Source organism: Pteronotus mesoamericanus, unplaced genomic scaffold (assembly GCF_021234165.1).
Source record: "Pteronotus mesoamericanus isolate MK-2021 breed Mesoamerican mustached bat unplaced genomic scaffold, CSHL_Meso_final contig_639, whole genome shotgun sequence".
Taxonomy (NCBI): Eukaryota; Metazoa; Chordata; class Mammalia; order Chiroptera; family Mormoopidae; genus Pteronotus; species Pteronotus mesoamericanus.
The window spans coordinates 435564-451778 of record NW_026555223.1 but is presented as its reverse complement, the minus strand read 5'-3'; the positions used below and the strand labels follow the sequence as shown (position 1 = coordinate 451778).

General features: G+C 48.1%; 2 protein-coding genes across 2 annotated transcripts; both read left to right on the top strand.

Moving 5' to 3' along the window:
- The first annotated feature begins 143 nt into the window (after window positions 1–143).
- Window positions 144–11868, top strand: SNRPA (small nuclear ribonucleoprotein polypeptide A). Its single transcript, XM_054580833.1, has 7 exons — window positions 144–272; window positions 735–829; window positions 4005–4177; window positions 6631–6810; window positions 8573–8746; window positions 9174–9262; window positions 11496–11868. Exons 2-7 carry the CDS (start codon window positions 757–759, stop codon window positions 11653–11655), a joined length of 849 nt encoding a protein of 282 aa, XP_054436808.1. The 5' UTR covers window positions 144–272; window positions 735–756; the 3' UTR covers window positions 11656–11868.
- Window positions 11869–14664: 2796 nt separating this feature from the next.
- Window positions 14665–16150, top strand: MIA (MIA SH3 domain containing). The gene is made up of 4 exons (XM_054580832.1): window positions 14665–14791; window positions 14881–15014; window positions 15485–15595; window positions 15906–16150. Exons 1-4 carry the CDS (start codon window positions 14665–14667, stop codon window positions 15927–15929), a joined length of 396 nt encoding a protein of 131 aa, XP_054436807.1. The 3' UTR covers window positions 15930–16150.
- The last annotated feature ends 65 nt before the right edge of the window (window positions 16151–16215 follow it).

Here is a 16215-nt window from a genome sequence, read left to right as displayed (position 1 = left end):
AAAGCGCAGTATTCATTGGTCCGAGTTCAGAGGCGGGAACCCAAGTGCTCTTTTGATTGGCAAAGTCTAGGTCAAGACTGATTGGCAAAATCTGTCCCGAGATTTGATTGGCAAGGTCGGACAAGACTTACTCTGATCGGTCAATCTATCAAGTTACCGCGCAGGGATTGGCTTGCAGAACAATAAAGGCGGAGCCAGGAGAGGACGCTTCATGCTCAGCGTTAGGGAACGTAGCGGGGGCCCTTTCCGTTGCCGGACCGGTATCTCTGTTGGTGAGTAATAGCGGGCGCAGGCGGCCAAGGCGTTGGACCGGCTGAGCGCTTGGCGCCGGAGTCTTTTCCTGCCTTGTGTGGGGGAACGATTTTCCCGCTGCGCGTTGCCAGGGCTTCACAAAATTACCTCTCTTCCTTAACGGGCACTTGCATCCATGTTCTTTTTCCTGGCCGCGCTGTGAGCGCTTGGGCCAATGGGAGTCACTACTCAATACGCTCCGCCTGTTAAGCCGCTCTGAGCATCCTGGGACTCGTAGTAAACCTCTTAAGATTTCCCTCACCACGCGGGAGAAGTGGTGTCCTGCGTTCGCTTTGTTTTCCAAACTGTGGGTTCCTTATCCTTCCTCCCCGCTTTACCTGACTTCCTTCTGGAAGGAAGATCCCCGGGCAACCCATTAAGTCCGCGTTCGGACAAAGTATTTGAGAAACCCAGGGCTGAAGTTACCTTTTTCCTTCTTTCAGTCCTACCGCGGCACCTTGCTACATGGCAGTTCCCGAGGCTCGCCCCAACCACACTATTTATATCAACAACCTCAATGAGAAGATCAAGAAGGACGGTGAGTTCTCGGTGGAGTGCAGACTTCAGGCTATCTCGCACGAGCCGGCCCCCTCGTTTATCCCCAGCATCCACTTCTCCTCCTCGCCATCTCTTGTAGGCAAAATACTGGGAGTTAACCCCTCGATCTTTGCATATGTTGCTTCCTTTAGCTTTAACACTACCCCGGTTCCTTTTACACTCGTCCATTAACCCGATCACGGTTGCTCATCCTTAAAGGTTTCAGCTCACGGTACCCCTCCTCCAGGAGGCCTTCCCCATGTGCTTTCGCCTCAGGAGATGCCTGTCTGATTTCCCGTAGGCCTCAACCGCCCCCGCCCCCAAAGTCCTGATGGTGTTCTGGTCTGTCATGGGTCTGTCTATCTCCACTGGCCTGTGAGGGCAAGAACTGGGACTGGATCGATCAGCGTCGTGTTTTCAATGATCAGTCCACAATGAAAATGTTTCATTTCAAAATTTTCAAAACAACCCTACGGGAAGTAGGTATTGTCCCCATTTCTCAGATTAGGACACTGAGATTCAAGGGTGATGTGACTTGCCCAAGGTCACATGCAAAGAAAAGTGGTTGAGTTCACCAGTGTGGAATTCTGCTTAAGAACCCATTTCTTAACATCAGACATATTTTTTCGTTTTCTTCAGCCAGTCATCATCTTTATTGAACCATATTTACTGTATTTAAAAACTGGGCAGAAATCATAATACCTTCTTTGCATGGATGTTTTGGGAATTAGCTAAGCCTCCACATGGTGCTTTTTTTTTTTTTTTTTTTTTATAAAAGATTTTAGCTATTTATTTTTAGCGAGGGGAAGGGAAGGCGAAAGAGAGGGAGAGAAACATCAGTGTGCAAGAGATACATAGATCCGCTGCCTCTTGCACCCCCTCAACCAAGGACCTGGCCCGCAACCCAGGCATGTGCCCTGCCTGGGAATTGATCTGGTGACCCTTTGGTTCGCAGGCTGGCACTCAGTCCACTGAGCCACACCAGCCAGGGTGTGTTGCTTTCTTATGGTATCCAGCAGTTAGGGCTGAATAAATGTTAGCTCGGATTATTACCGCAAGAAAATTGTGGGAAGAACCAAAGAAGCTTGTTGGATTAAGTTTGAGGTTACTGATAAACTTGCTGTTGAAAACAAAATAAGGTAAATCGCCCATGTGCTTTTAGAGCATCGTGCTTAGATAGTACTTTTTGGTGCTGGGGACACACTGGTCACTGGGACAGTTTTGGTCCTGCCTTCATGGAGCCACAAGTCCAGTGGCAATGAGGGACCTACTAGGAGATGGTGATAACCCAGAGTAGCTAGGGAAAGCACAGGGCTGAGATTGGGCCCTGAGAGAGAAGGATTCATTGAATTTCATAGAAAAGGAGATATTTTGGAAAAGCTTTACAGGTAGAGGAAGCAGTACATTTGACCCTTGAACAACACCTGTTAGGAGCGCTGACCACCCACGCAGTAGAAAATCCACGTATAACCTAGGTTGGCCATCCGTATACTTGGATTCCCAGTTGTAGATCAAAAATAGCATTTATGTTGGAAGTAGGGAGAAGAGTGTTCCTAACCTGGACCAGCATATGCAAATGTCTAGGGCAGCAATTTTTCAACCGGTGTGCTGCTAAAATTATTTAAACATGCAATAGCTGACTATTTAGTCAGGGGCCCTGACCTCTTTTTCCACAGATTGTCAAATTAAAAAATGACAACAGCCAACACAACAATAGCTGTCTGGTGTGAATGAATCAAAATTATACTTAATTTTTTTTAGTGTCAGATTGGCAAAAAATATATTCTTTGGTGTGCCACAGAATGTTAGTAATTAGTCTATGTGTGCCATGAGATGGAAAAAATTGAATATCACTGGTCTAGGGACAAGAGCCCGGCAGCTGGGAACTACAGGTAATTGTGTGTGCACCCGAGCCCTACCTCTGGCCTGTGACTTAACTGAGAAGACTCCAGTGAGCAGTGTGCTGATGTCTCATGGGGCCTGTGGGCTGGGTGAGGCATTGGACTTTGTCCTGAGGGCATGGGGAGCCAGGCAGGGAATTCAGTTGTGAAAGATCTTCCAGTAATGGAGGGAGTGGGCTAGATGGGCAAATGTGGAGAGGCCCGGAATCCAGGGAGACAGCTGAGGCCCAGACCGGGTTCATGGGGATGGGGGACGGAAACAAAACCCAGAAATGTCATCAGAATTATTTTTGGTTAACTGCTTCAAAACACCTTTGCTTCCCCTCTAGTCCCATTGCCCCCACACATTTTCTTTTTTTTTTCCTCCCCGAGCATCTTTTCACCAACATCTTCAGCTCAGATACTTTCTTTGCATAAGATTGGTACTCTGTTCCTGCTGTCAAGTAAAGTAGTTTGCTAGTGAAGTGTGACACTGGGTTTAGATTTACTTGAGTCCCGGCTCTACAGGGTCTTCCCAGAACCCGTGGGACACTCCTGGGTCAGTGACAAATGAAAACCTGCTTACAAGTTAGCCAAATTGGGACAGTTAAAGTTGCCACCTCATGGGGTGGTTGTGAGAATATAGTGACTTTTTTTTTTTTTAAATCAAGAGGTTTTATTTTTTAAAAATCTGGGGTTTTTTCTTGCTAAAAAAGAGACAATAGACCCAAAATGAAGTCTTTAGTGATTCCCCCCCGCCTCGAAAACAATGGTATCTTTATTTGTGCAAATATTTTTGGAGTTTGTATGCTGCAGTCTGAACTGAGCATGGAGATACTGCAGTGAACAAATGCTTCTCTTCAGAAGGAGAGCTAGACAACAAGTAAACAAAGATGATGTTAGCAGGTGGTGGAAGATGTCAGGAAGGAAAGCAAGCAGGGCATGAGGAGGGGAGTGACCTGAGGGGCATTTCTTTAGACAGAGTGTTTAGGGAAGGCCTTTGAGACCTGGGTGACTAGAAGGAGGCTGCTGTGTAGACATTAGGAGAAAGGTGTTGACGGTAAAGGGAGCGGCCAGTGCAAAGATCCTGAGGCTTAATTGGTATGATGGGCTAGGTAAGGGTTAGGAGGCCAGTGTGGCTGAAGCTATTGGAGTGAGGTAGAGTATGGGGGGAGAAGAGGTTGGAGGAGATGGCTAGAGCCACATTGCAAGGGCCAGTCCAGCTGCTACAAGGAAAAGAAGTGCTCAAATTTGTAGTATACCCTTTGCACATGTGATTTGTGTTCCTCCCTGCAGAGCTGAAGAAGTCCCTGTATGCCATCTTCTCCCAGTTTGGCCAGATCCTGGATATCCTGGTGTCACGGAGCCTGAAGATGAGGGGCCAGGCCTTTGTCATCTTTAAGGAGGTCAGCAGTGCCACCAATGCCCTGCGCTCCATGCAGGGTTTCCCATTCTACGACAAGCCCATGGTGAGCACAGTGGGTGTGGAGGATGTGTGCGTGCACTTGTGTGTATGGTGCTACAGGAGACTGGATGGGCCTGTACCTCCGGTTACCTGTATTCGAGTACCATAAAGACAGGAGTTTCTCTTGGCTGTTCCTTAGCATTTACTGTTCACTGTACTGGCATAAGGGGACACACAGTGGCTAAGGGAGCCCCCAGCCCTGCCCTCTCAGACCCACAATGCTGTGAGAGAGACAAGCCTGTCACCAAATGGTAACAGCTTGGGGAAGGGGGGCTGGTTAGGGCTAGGATGGGGAAGTGCACAGAGCTAGACAAGCTTAGCGGGGACTTCTCACCCAGGCTGGGGCTTCAGGGAAGGCTTTCTGGATGAGGTGAGACTTGAAGGGGAAGAGTTAGCTAGGGGAGGAGAGGGAGAAAGAATGTTAGGCAGAGGGTCCATGTGGACTAAGGCCCAGAGATAAGCAAGAGCATAGGTAATTGAGGAAGTGAGTTAAGTTCATTTGGCTGGAGTGAAGGACCAGTGGGAGGTAGTGGGGAGGGCGTGGCCTGGAGAGCATGTCCAAAGTCAGGCTAAGGGGCTAGAGTTTGTCCTGAAAGTGGACTTGACTCCAAGGGTGCTGCGGAGCTGTGGAAGGGTTTAGGGAGATGTCTGGATAGAGTGGATTGGAAGAGGGAATTTAGGGTCGAGTTTTGAAGGTCAGGCTCTGAGGTGGGAGGGGTTGGGCCACGACTAGGGCGGAGGCCCTCGAATGGGAGAAAGTGGGTGCGTTGCAGATGTTCACAAGGCCAAGTGGACAGCCAAGGGAGCTGCAGTATTGGAGGTGAGGGGTGGCTCGAAGTCCCTGCCCTGAGGTACAGTTCCTGCCAGACGACTGGCAGACGTCTCTGGTTCTTCAGGCCTTTTCCCTAATAGGTTTTGAAATGTGTCTCCCTGAATCAGGTTCCTTGGGGAGGTGACAGCAAGTATCAGTGTCTGCAGGTCTCAGGCAGGTGACCTCAGTGGGGGAGGCAGGCTGTGTGCCTGAGTTTGGGCCCCGGGGCAGCAGGGCAACCTCGAGCCCCCTCATCTCCACTGATTTGACTACTTTCTGTTGCCACCTCTGGGTCTGCAGGCCCCGAGTTGCCACATCTTCCAGTGACCTTTCTGCAGTTGCTAGGAATTAGCTCTTGAGATTTAAAAGTGTAAGACTTTTTTTTAAAGATTTTATTTTTCACTTTCGGAGAGAGGGGAAGGGAGGGAAAAAGAGAGGGAGAGAAACATTGATGGTGAGAAACATCAGTCGATTGCCTCTCATATGCACCCCGACCCGGGACCGAACCTGCAACCCAGGCGTGTTCCCTGACTGGGAAGTGAACCAGCAACCTTTTGCTTTGTGTAACAACTCCCAACCAACTGAGCCACACTGGTCAGAGCTAGTAAACCATAAATCTTTTTGTGTTGACCCTCCCCCACTTTTCTTCCCAAGTCACTGCTTGGACTGTATCGAGCGCCTATGCATGTGTTAGTTTTGTCAGGGAGTCCTGTCAACTCTAATTTCAAAACATCCACCAGCTGCCTGTTTCTCACTCCTCCCCTGCCACCGACCTGGTTCCAGCCACCACCATGCCTTGTCAGTACTGTCTCCTTCTTTAGTCCCTGATCCCCACAGGTTGTTTGTTCTCCAGACCGTGGCCGCAGTGCTCCTTGTGAAGTACTCCCCTGCTTATCATGTAATAGCACCGGGCTTTCTCAGGAAAAGACAAGGTCCTCCCCGTGGTCCTCAGGGTCCTTGTTGCCTCTGTGATGTTATCTTTTTCCTTCACCTGATCCACATTGCCTTCCTTGCTATTCTTCAATACCCTGTGCAAACCTTAGCTCTTTGATGGCTGTTCCCTCTGCTAGAATGCTCTTTCCCTAGATGTCTGCAAGGCTCCCCTCGTCCCACCCTCTGTCTTTATACCATTGAGGTCTTTCCTGGACACCCTATCTGAAACCTTGAATACTTAATACTTCTCCAGTTCACTTCTTAATCTTTGTCTTCTCTTCCCCACTGAAGAAGCTCCATGAGGCCGGGACTTTTAAAAGTTCCACAAACAACTCAGTGAATGAAATTTAGATTGGGGGACTAAATGCAGGGGGTGACTGAGAAGAGCAGCTCTGTAGAGTGCTTTTGTCCTGGCTTGTTGACTGGGGCTTCCACCTTTGACCTGATGCTTAGGACTATCTCATCTTCTTTTCAAAATATCAACAACCCACTAACTGAGTGCTAATTAGCTACGTGTCAGGTATTGTTCAGATCGCTTTAACTAATCTCATAGTCATTTTTTGAAGTGGGAAATAGGATAGCCCCACCTTACAGATGTTGAAGCCCAGGTGATGTCTTCCACGTTACTCACCAAGCTCCTGGTAAGGTCTGCTTTTGCACCCAAGCAGTTGGCTCTGAAATCCACTCTCAACACTTCGGCTCTCTGTTGGCAGCGCATCCAGTACGCCAAGACTGACTCCGATATCATTGCCAAGATGAAGGGCACCTTTGTGGAGCGGGATCGGAAGCGGGAGAAGAGGAAGCCCAAGAGTCAGGAGACCCCAGCAGCCAAGAAGGCCGTGCAGGGTGGAGCAGCCGCCCCTGTCGTGGGGGCTGTCCCAGGCCCTGTCCCAGTAAGCCAGGGCCTGTCATCACCAGGCCCTTCTCTGCTACGTGGTCTGGCTGTGCGGTAGAGTGGGGAGGGGTCTTTGCTTGGGGATTCAGACACCCTCCCCTTCTATTTCCTTAAGTAGATTGTGTGCCTGTTCCTGCCTGCTGGACTCTTTCTTAAGGTCTTTCTTTCTCTGTGTTTCAATCTTGGTTTCTCTCTCCTTGACCTTGATGTTGACCTGTGTAGAAAATTCAGAGGAAGCTACTTAACCAACCATTAGGATTAATAAGTGAATTTAATTTAGCAAGGTTGCTAGGTATAAGGTCAATGGGGAAAAAAATGTGTTATAAATGTATGTTAGCCACACACAAGTAGACTTGAAACTGAAAAATAGCTAAAGAGTCAATCCAACAAAAGGTGTGAGCACCGACCCCGCTCCCCGCATACACACACACTCTGAAACTACAGAACACTGCTGAGAGAAATTGGAGATGGCCTCAGCAGGTGGCCTCAGAACTGTTCAGATTTCAGTTCTTACCAAACGGATCTAAAAGTCAGCACAATTCCAATCAGAACCCCAACAGGAATATTTGGGGACACTGACATCTGTTTCTCAATGTCTGTGGAAAGGAAAAGCAAGATATGTGAGAATAAAACTGGTGGGGGCGCTGCTACAGTGGTCAGGGTGGATGGCGTGGTATGAGTATCAGGGTAGGAAGATGGACCGGTGGTGTAGAATAGAATCCAGACACAGATCCACACATGTGGCTACTCAGCAACATACGATGAAGCTAACGCTTCAGGCCAGTGGTGAAAGGACGTTTTTTTCCCTAGTAAGTGATGGACCAGTTGGATATCTGTAAGGGAATAAATTAGCTCTACCTTAACTAGATATAAGTTTATTTGAGAAGAATCATAGACCTGAATATGACAGCTAAAACAATAAGTGTTGTAGAAGAAAACAGAAAAATGTCTTCATGACCTTGGTTAGGGCATGAAAAGTAGGAATGTTCTGTAAGCAGGATACAGAAGCACGTAGTACAAAAGAAAAGGTGGATGAGTTGTACCCACTCTAGTCTCCGAGTCTCCATGGGTCACGCTGAATTATATGTGTGCTGATGCCAACTCACACTTTGGTTTCAGGAATGGTGTCTGGGTTACTATCCAGCTTCCCCACTCTTGCCTTGCCTCCTCTCTGCACCCAGCTTTCTGTCCACCTTTGACCATTCAGGTGTGATTCCTGCTCTGGCATCCCTGTCCCCTCAGTATATGTGCTGTGTGCCATTGGCTGTCTCCTTTCTTCTCGTCGCTGCCACCCCTCCCATTTCTTTCTGCACCTGCCTTGGCCATCCCTGTCCATCTCTGCTTTCTATTGTTTCTTTTTTTCTCTGAAGGTCTCTGGATCCATTTCTTTGGTTTTTCTTTAAAATTTATTTTTAGAAGCGAAAGTACAGCATTCTCATCATAGTGTTTATTTCCACTCCCTTTAGTTAGCAATTGTTTACAATTTGAATTTTTTCAGTCCCCCCCCCCACTCATATCTATAAACAAATTAGGTCATACTGGCTAATTTTTATATATTAAAATTTTTTTAACTTTCTAATTGGATGTCCCCCTTGAGCCTGGGTCTGTTTTGCTCCACCTGTTTCTCTTGGTACCCTTTGGGCCTTTCTCCCTGTGTTGCACACCTGGGTTTCCTCTAATAACCTTTTCTCCTCTGTGCCACCTAGTGACTCTGAAAGCACATTTCCCCGCACTCAGTCCAGCACTCCCTCTCTCCACAGGGCATGCCGCCAATGACTCAGGCGCCCCGCATCATGCACCACATGCCTGGCCAGCCTCCGTACATGCCACCCCCTGGCATGATCCCACCTCCAGGCCTTGCACCTGGCCAGATCCCACCGGGGGCCATGCCACCACAGCAGCTTATGCCGGGCCAGATGCCACCTGCTCAGCCTGTGAGTGTCTAGTCCCCCTATGGTCTCACAAATAGTTGGAACATGGGAATCGAAGGGGACTGGTTGGGGCACTGTTTTAGGTTGGGTGGTCTGGGCAGGCCTTCCTGAGGAGGTGCTATTAGATGATAAAGATGAGGCCCTGGGGCAGCAAGTGATTGGGATGTTTGCTGGAGGAGCTTTGGAAGGTCAGAGTGAGGCTGGACCGGAGGCCAGCACCTAGATTCATATACAGTGACCTTCTGCCAAGCCGCCTCTCCTGGATATAGCATTGCCATCATGTGGCTCCCAGTCTAGAGGAGGCAAAGCAGGGTAAGACAGGCTGCATCATAGGAGAAAGGCTAGAGAGGATTTAAGCAGGGTTGCAGGGGGAGTTCAGGAAGGCAGCAGATCCCCTCTGGACTCATGGGCTCCTGTCTCTTCCCCACAGCTTTCAGAAAACCCACCAAATCACATCTTGTTCCTCACCAATCTGCCAGAGGAGACCAATGAGCTTATGCTGTCCATGCTTTTCAACCAGTAAGTGGGGCCTGTAGCTGGGCAGGGGCCAGAGGGTGACGGCCAGGAAGTGGCACCATGGGGATGGGCCTCAGAACTCTGCTGGTGGACCCTGGTGCCAGCTTAGGCTTCGCAGGCAAATGAAGGAGGAGGCTGAGGCCAGACCCCACAGCCCATGCGGTGTGATGGCGACGAGGCTGGGGATCAGCAGTGGCTGGGGCGTGCGTGCCATCGTCCACCCTCATGGAGGTAGTGGAGCGGCTCTGGGCCTCATCTTTCTGGTCTGTAGAATACAAAATAACGTGTAAAAGAAGAACGTGCCCTTGCTGAACACTGGCTAGACTGGCAAAAGTCAGCACGCTGAAACAGCAAGTGTGGGAGATGGGGGGGTTGGAGCCCCGTGCTCTGCTGATGGTATGTAGGCTGGCTCTACGGTCGTTGTGCGGAGTAACTGTTCATTGCTTAGTGAATTAGGGGTCTGCTTTCACCTGCTGGCTCTGCTTCTGATTGTATATGCTAAAGAAATATATATATATTTTTTTTTTATTCAAAATGTGTTTGTTGGGATGGTTGCCCACTCACCTTGATTCAGATGGTTTAGTGCTGCTTCCTTCCGAAGGAGCATCCTCTGTCAGCCTTGCTGTTCCTCCTGGAGGCCGACAGGACAGTGGAGCAGCCAACACATGAAACTACTGTCTGTGCAGGAATGACAGCGCTGGTGATTTTATAGCATCCTGGGCATTTCACAGTCATGAAGTAGGGACCAGGGCTCTGCACTAGGTGCTTCCTGTGTTTCCTCTTCTCTTCTGGGGAGGGAAGAAGGAAGTCCTTAGTGAGCAGCATGTTGTCATGGGGAGGTTTTAATTACAAGAAAGGTGCTAAAGAAATTATTAACATGAGCCCCAAGAGGGTATAGATGGGACTTTCCTCACTGTGGTCATGGTGGGGGATTAGCCTGAGCCAAAGGAGAGGTCAAAGGGTGATGCTTACCATGGTGTCTGTGTCACAGTTACAAGGAAAAGAGAGTGCCTTGGGAATGGTGTAACAGTACTGAAAGGAAAATTTGAAAAGCTGGATAAACAAAAATATGAGGTCTGTCCAGAAAGTATCCAGCCATGTACTATGAAAAATAGTGACGTTTATTGAAGAAGATATGAGAGATAGTGTACATAGGACAATAACACTTCAGTCCCCTTCAAAGTAGGCACCTTGGGACCTCACACACTTATTGCAATAGGCATCAGCTGCCCTGTCGTATTTTTCTGAATCTGATCAAAGGTCTGAAACCTCTTCCCTTTCAAAGGGATTTTAGTTTTGGGAAAAACCAGAAGTCTCAGGGCGCCAAATCTGGGCTGTAGTGGGGCTGAGTCACCTGGGTGATTTGATGTTTCACAAAAAAACTGCATGAGATGTGATGTATGAGCGGGCGCATTGTTGTGATGAAGCTGCCAGTCACCAGTTGCCCACAGCTGCAGCCTTCTGAATCATCTGGCTAGTTTCCGCCGAGGAACATTCAAGCTTAACACAAAATTTGATGCAGATTCATTTCTCTACTTGCTCAGTCATTTTGAATGTGAGGGCTACACAGTACACATGCTCACTCAACAGTGTCTACCGCCCCCATTGACTAGTACGGTGAAGTCGTCATTGTTCACGTCTGCACATTCCAGTTCACTCTCCTTGGCTGCTTGATTACATTGATGTTGCTCAAATAGTTCTTGTTATATTAACAATGGTTGAACTTTTTCCAGACAGACCTCATAATACCATGTTGACCAAGTCCACAGAACAAAATATATTTTGTTAAGACTACTGATGGAGAAAAGGATACCCGGTCAAGATGAGGATAGTTGCCTAATGATTAGGGAAGGTAGGAGGGAATGAGAAGAGGGAAATGAAAGCAACAGCAGATACTAAAAGTCAGGGTAGTGGTTATTTCTGGAGCAGAGGTAGGTGGGTTACAATTGGGGGAATAGGTGGCAGGGAGAGCAGTGTTTGGTAGCTTGATCTAGTTAATGGATTGTGGGTGTTTGTGTTAAAAGTTCTCATTAAGTGATATGTTCATATTGTATGCACTTGTTTATATTAGGGTTTCTCAACTTGGCCGTATATACATTTTGGGCTGGGTAATTCTTTGTTATTGTGGCCGTCCTCTGCATTTTAGGGTGTATAGCAAACATCCAGGCCTCTGTCCGCCAAAATGTTAGGGGGAAATGCTGACTCTAAATCCTTGTGGTCTGTCCTTTTCTTTCAGGTTCCCTGGCTTCAAGGAGGTCCGGCTGGTCCCAGGGCGGCACGACATCGCCTTTGTGGAGTTTGACAATGAGGTTCAGGCAGGGGCCGCTCGGGACGCCCTACAGGGCTTCAAGATCACCCAGAACAATGCCATGAAGATCTCCTTTGCCAAGAAGTAGTGCCTTTTCCCCATGCCTGCCCCTACCCTCTGTTTGGGGCCCCCCCTCTTTCCCATTGCGCGGCCCCCTGAAGGTAAGTCCCTCTTTGGGGCCTTCTTGGAGCCGTATTTGTGAGTGAGTGGTCACACAGCATTGTACCCAGAGTCTGTCCCCAGACATTGCACCTGGTGCTGTTAGGTTGGAATTAAAGTGTTTTTTTGATGTTTGATTTTTCTATAACCATTTATTGTTTTTATTTTCTTGTCCTCTGTGGTTCTCTTTTCTGCATATCAGAATATCCTGAATTTTTTAACCTTTCAACCTTGGGAAAACAATGTGTAGTAATATTGTCCAAGCTGAAGTCACCTTTACTACTTTGGCAGATTTCTATTTTCTCTCAATCAGCAATTAGTGTAGTAAAGTGAAACCCGGGCTGTCTTGTACAGTTGGGCAGGTTCTCTGTTGCACAAGGATACCACCTTGAGTGGCACACCATTCACTTAGTAGACTTGTATGCTTATTCCAATAATTTTCTAACATGATAGAATTCTAAGGAAGAGGTTTCTCATTACTTTTTTCTAATCTTCACAAAAGCGCCTTCTGTTACAGCAACAGTCCCATAGCAACCATTCCAGGTAATTCAGGGAGAAAGAAGGGAATTGGGTGCTTATGAAATCGTTGGAAGGATAGTAGGAATGGCAGTCTGGATTTGAGAAGTTCAGGTTTGTAACCCCTGATTGAGCTTCAATCTAGAGTTCAGGAAGATGCTGCTGCTGCTGCTGCTGCTGCTGCTGCTAACAGGAGGCCCAGAATGACCTGATTGCACATGGGAAGCTACTGACCAGACGCTAGTACAAGGAGTGTGACCACTTCAGTCACAGCTGACCTCTCATTTGCCTGCCGCTGCCAGCCAGAGGACCCAAATTCATCCTCAGTGCTGTAGCTACTGGGGAGCCTGGGAAATGTAGTTTTCAGCTAGATAATTGTATTTTCAGCTGAAGCTATGGATAAGGGAAGATGGAATGGGGGACCTTCCTTAGCCATCTGTCACACACCTAATCTGGAGAATTTTATATTACTTAAGACCTTTTCTCATATCCTATAGGGAAAATTAGATTGTTTGCCAGAAGTGGAAAATTAACCACAAAAATAAATACAGTAAGACATAGTGTTACAGACTCTGGATACTTTTTTTCTGCCAAGGCTAAGCCCAAGCCTGTCCCTTCTCTGCTCTTCTATTAAAGAGGAGCATCAGTGAAGTAATGAGACTTGTAGCACCAGATGTAGACTTTTTCCCTATAAGATCTGAAAGACTGGAAGCAGGAAGAGGTTGCCCTTTCCAGTAAAAGGCATGGTGTTACTGCAGATGGCAAGTGGAAACGTCTTGCCCATCACACTTGTTCTGTGGTCAGCAGATCTTGGTCTCTGCTGTCTGCATAGGGGACTCCCTAGTTGTTCCCCTACCCACTCGGAGTCATTTTCTTTCATGTGTAAAGAAAAACCTGTGTTAATACTACGGTATTGTTGGTACTGTCACTCCTAGCATATACCCCCACTGCCAGGCACTTAGCAGGCACTCAGTAAATTCAGCAGATACTTGCTAAGTACCTGTTAACCTGCTAAATACTGTTCTTGCATAGGATATACAGTGGTGAATAGACAAGCTAATTTCAAATACTGTGTTCTGATACAAACAAAAGTGATCCTGTGGAATGATGAAAGGGTAAGGCTGGGGAACAGTGACTAGGTGACCCAGGAAGGCCCTCTGGAGGAGTCGAAATTTGAATAGAGCTGTTTAACGTTCTCATGGTACTTGGTGCTGGGTGTTGGGTATGTAGAGATGGCTTACATGCTCCTGATGAACTCTTCCCCACCCCAAACCTGTGTGTGTGCATCCTCTTCCCCACCTAAAAAAATATTGGACTTGCCGTCCCAGAGGCAAGAATGCCTGGGGAAAGAGGCGAATGCTCAGGAGAAGGATCTCGGCACAGGGCTCCCTCTTGGAAGCAGTTTTACAGGTGAGACTTGAATGCAAATCCTCCAATTACTCCTTCCAACCTTTGGCAACTGACCTCCAAGCTCAGTGTGGGCCTGGAACCAAATCTAGCTGCCCACTTCTGGCACAACTTCGTTAAGGCTCTGCTTCCATTTCCACAAAAAATGAGGTTATAATAGCCCCTCTTGAGGTGATGCAGAGTATTCATTTGAATTAATAAAAATACATAATAAAAATGATTACTGCTTTGTAAGTAACTATTAGCTTTTATTATCCCTATTTTTTAAAAAGATTTTATATATTTTTAGAGAGGGGAAGGGAGGGAGAAAGGGAGAGAAACATCAATGTGTGGTTGCCTCTCGCACGCCCTCCCCCTTCCCCCCGGGGACCCAGCCCACAACCCAGGCATGTCCCCTGACCAGGGCTCGAACCAGCAATCCTTTGATTTGCAGGCTAGCACTCAAGCCACTGAGCCACACCAGCTGGTGCTATTATCCCTATTTTACAGATGAGAAAGGTGAGGCTCCATGAGGAGACTATAGCTTAGCCCTGTACTTAGTCAGGAGGTGACTGGTGAGGATAAAATGGTCATGGCAGGATATTACCTAGCTCGAGGTCCAACCTATGATATTCACTCAGTACTTGAGAGCTCGGACTATTCCTGGCATTCAAAGGGCTCCTTGTTTTGTCCCTCAGCATAGGAAATACCGAGCCAGGTACCCAAGAAGATGGAATTGAGTAACTCAGCCTGCCCGTCTGGGCGCCTCTACTTGTTGAGGGGGTAGCTGTCGCTTGGAGTGGCCTGAGCAGCTTTTGGTCTATTGGGGCATTTCCTTGGGTGGGCAGACCTCACCCTGTCCTTGAAATGGTTCTGGCTGGGAAGCAGCCTCTACGTGGTGTGGGTAAAATATGGGACTGGTTTAGGGCGGGGAGAAGACTGAGAACACAGGTTTCCTTGTACTGCCAGAGAGGGGGAGGGCAGGAGGAAATTGGAGACCCCATTCCTGCCTTAGCCACTCTCCTGCTCATCGTCCATGATGACTTGGTTCAGGGTGTTCCTTGGCGTTGTCTTGCTGTCTGCCTCACCAGGGCCTACTATTGGGGGCCGCCCCATGCCCAAGCTGGCTGACCGGAAGCTGTGTGCTGATGAGGAATGCAGCCGTAAGAGTTGCGGGGGAGGGAACGGGTGGGGGGTGCTTGGCTTGCCATCCTGTGTGGAGGATGCTGTCATTCCCGTCTTCCTTCCCCAGACCCCATCTCCATGGCTGTGGCCCTTCAGGACTATGTGGCCCCTGACTGCCGTTTCCTGACCATACATAGGGGCCAAGTTGTGTATGTCTTCTCCAAGCTGAAGGGCCGTGGCCGGCTCTTCTGGGGAGGCAGTGTGAGTCTTGGGAGAATGGAAGAGGAAGGGGTATGGGGCGAGGGTGGGAGTACATCCTCATTTTCCACCTAAAGGGAAAATTAGAGGGGGTGAACTGAAACAGTTTGGGGGGCTATTGTGACCTATTTTTACTTTGTTTAGCAATAATTATAGGGCACCCTCTATGGTGCCAAGTTCTCTTCTAGACACTGAAGATACAATGTCGAATAAACCCTTTTTATTCTAATGGAAGAAGACAAATCATCAAAGATATCAGCAAATGTGCTGCTTTGAAAAATAATGTAGTGTGACTGGGGGGACTACATCAAGTTGTCAGGGAGGCCTTGGAACAAGTAATGTTAAGTTGAAATCTAATTGACAAGGATGGAGTCAGCCTTGTGGAGATCAGGGAGAAGAGCTAGTGTAAAGGTCTAAAGCAGCCAGGAGCTTGCTATCTTCCCAGACCCCGGCTTTTAACCCTTTTCCCCTAGGTTCAGGGAGATTACTATGGAGACCTGGCTGCTCGCCTGGGCTTTTTCCCCAGTAGCATTGTACGGGAGGACCAGATCCTGAAACCTGGCAAAATCGATGTGAAGACTGATGTGAGTTTGTTGGGGGCTGGCCGGGATCTGGAGGGAGGACCGTTGGGTTTGATGATGGGCAAAGAGGTTCCTACCCTTGGCTCCCTGGCAGCCTAGCTATGTTCCTTGGGACAAGTCCTCTGCCTCAGTTTTCTCATCTGTAAAATGAGGCGTGATTTCAAAGTTTTGTTGCAGTTGAGAGGTGCAAGATTAGAGGGTTCAGGGCTACTTTGCATAGCATTTATGTGGCCAGACCTGGCCCCTGCAGCTGCAGTCTTTTGTCGTGTGACCGCTGGTTTTGTCCCCACTGTTTTCCCTTTCTCTTTTCCAGAAATGGGATTTCTACTGTCAGTGAGCTCAGCCTAATGCTGTCCCTGCTGTATTTTTCTCCCGGCTTTATACAAATATATCAGCCAAATGCAAACTGCAAGTCTCTGTGGTCTTTGTGGTGAGGATCTATAAAGGAAGTGGGTTCCCGTTCCTGAAACTAGCCAATCAACCCACAGTCGGCAGTAACGTCAGTGGTTGCTAGGCAGAATTTCACTGACTAAAAGCCCTTTGCTCTAACCTGGGTTCCCGAGGTGGGCTCCTAAATTTAGATATCGCCCACGAGCCAATGGAAAGACAATATTCTGAACAGC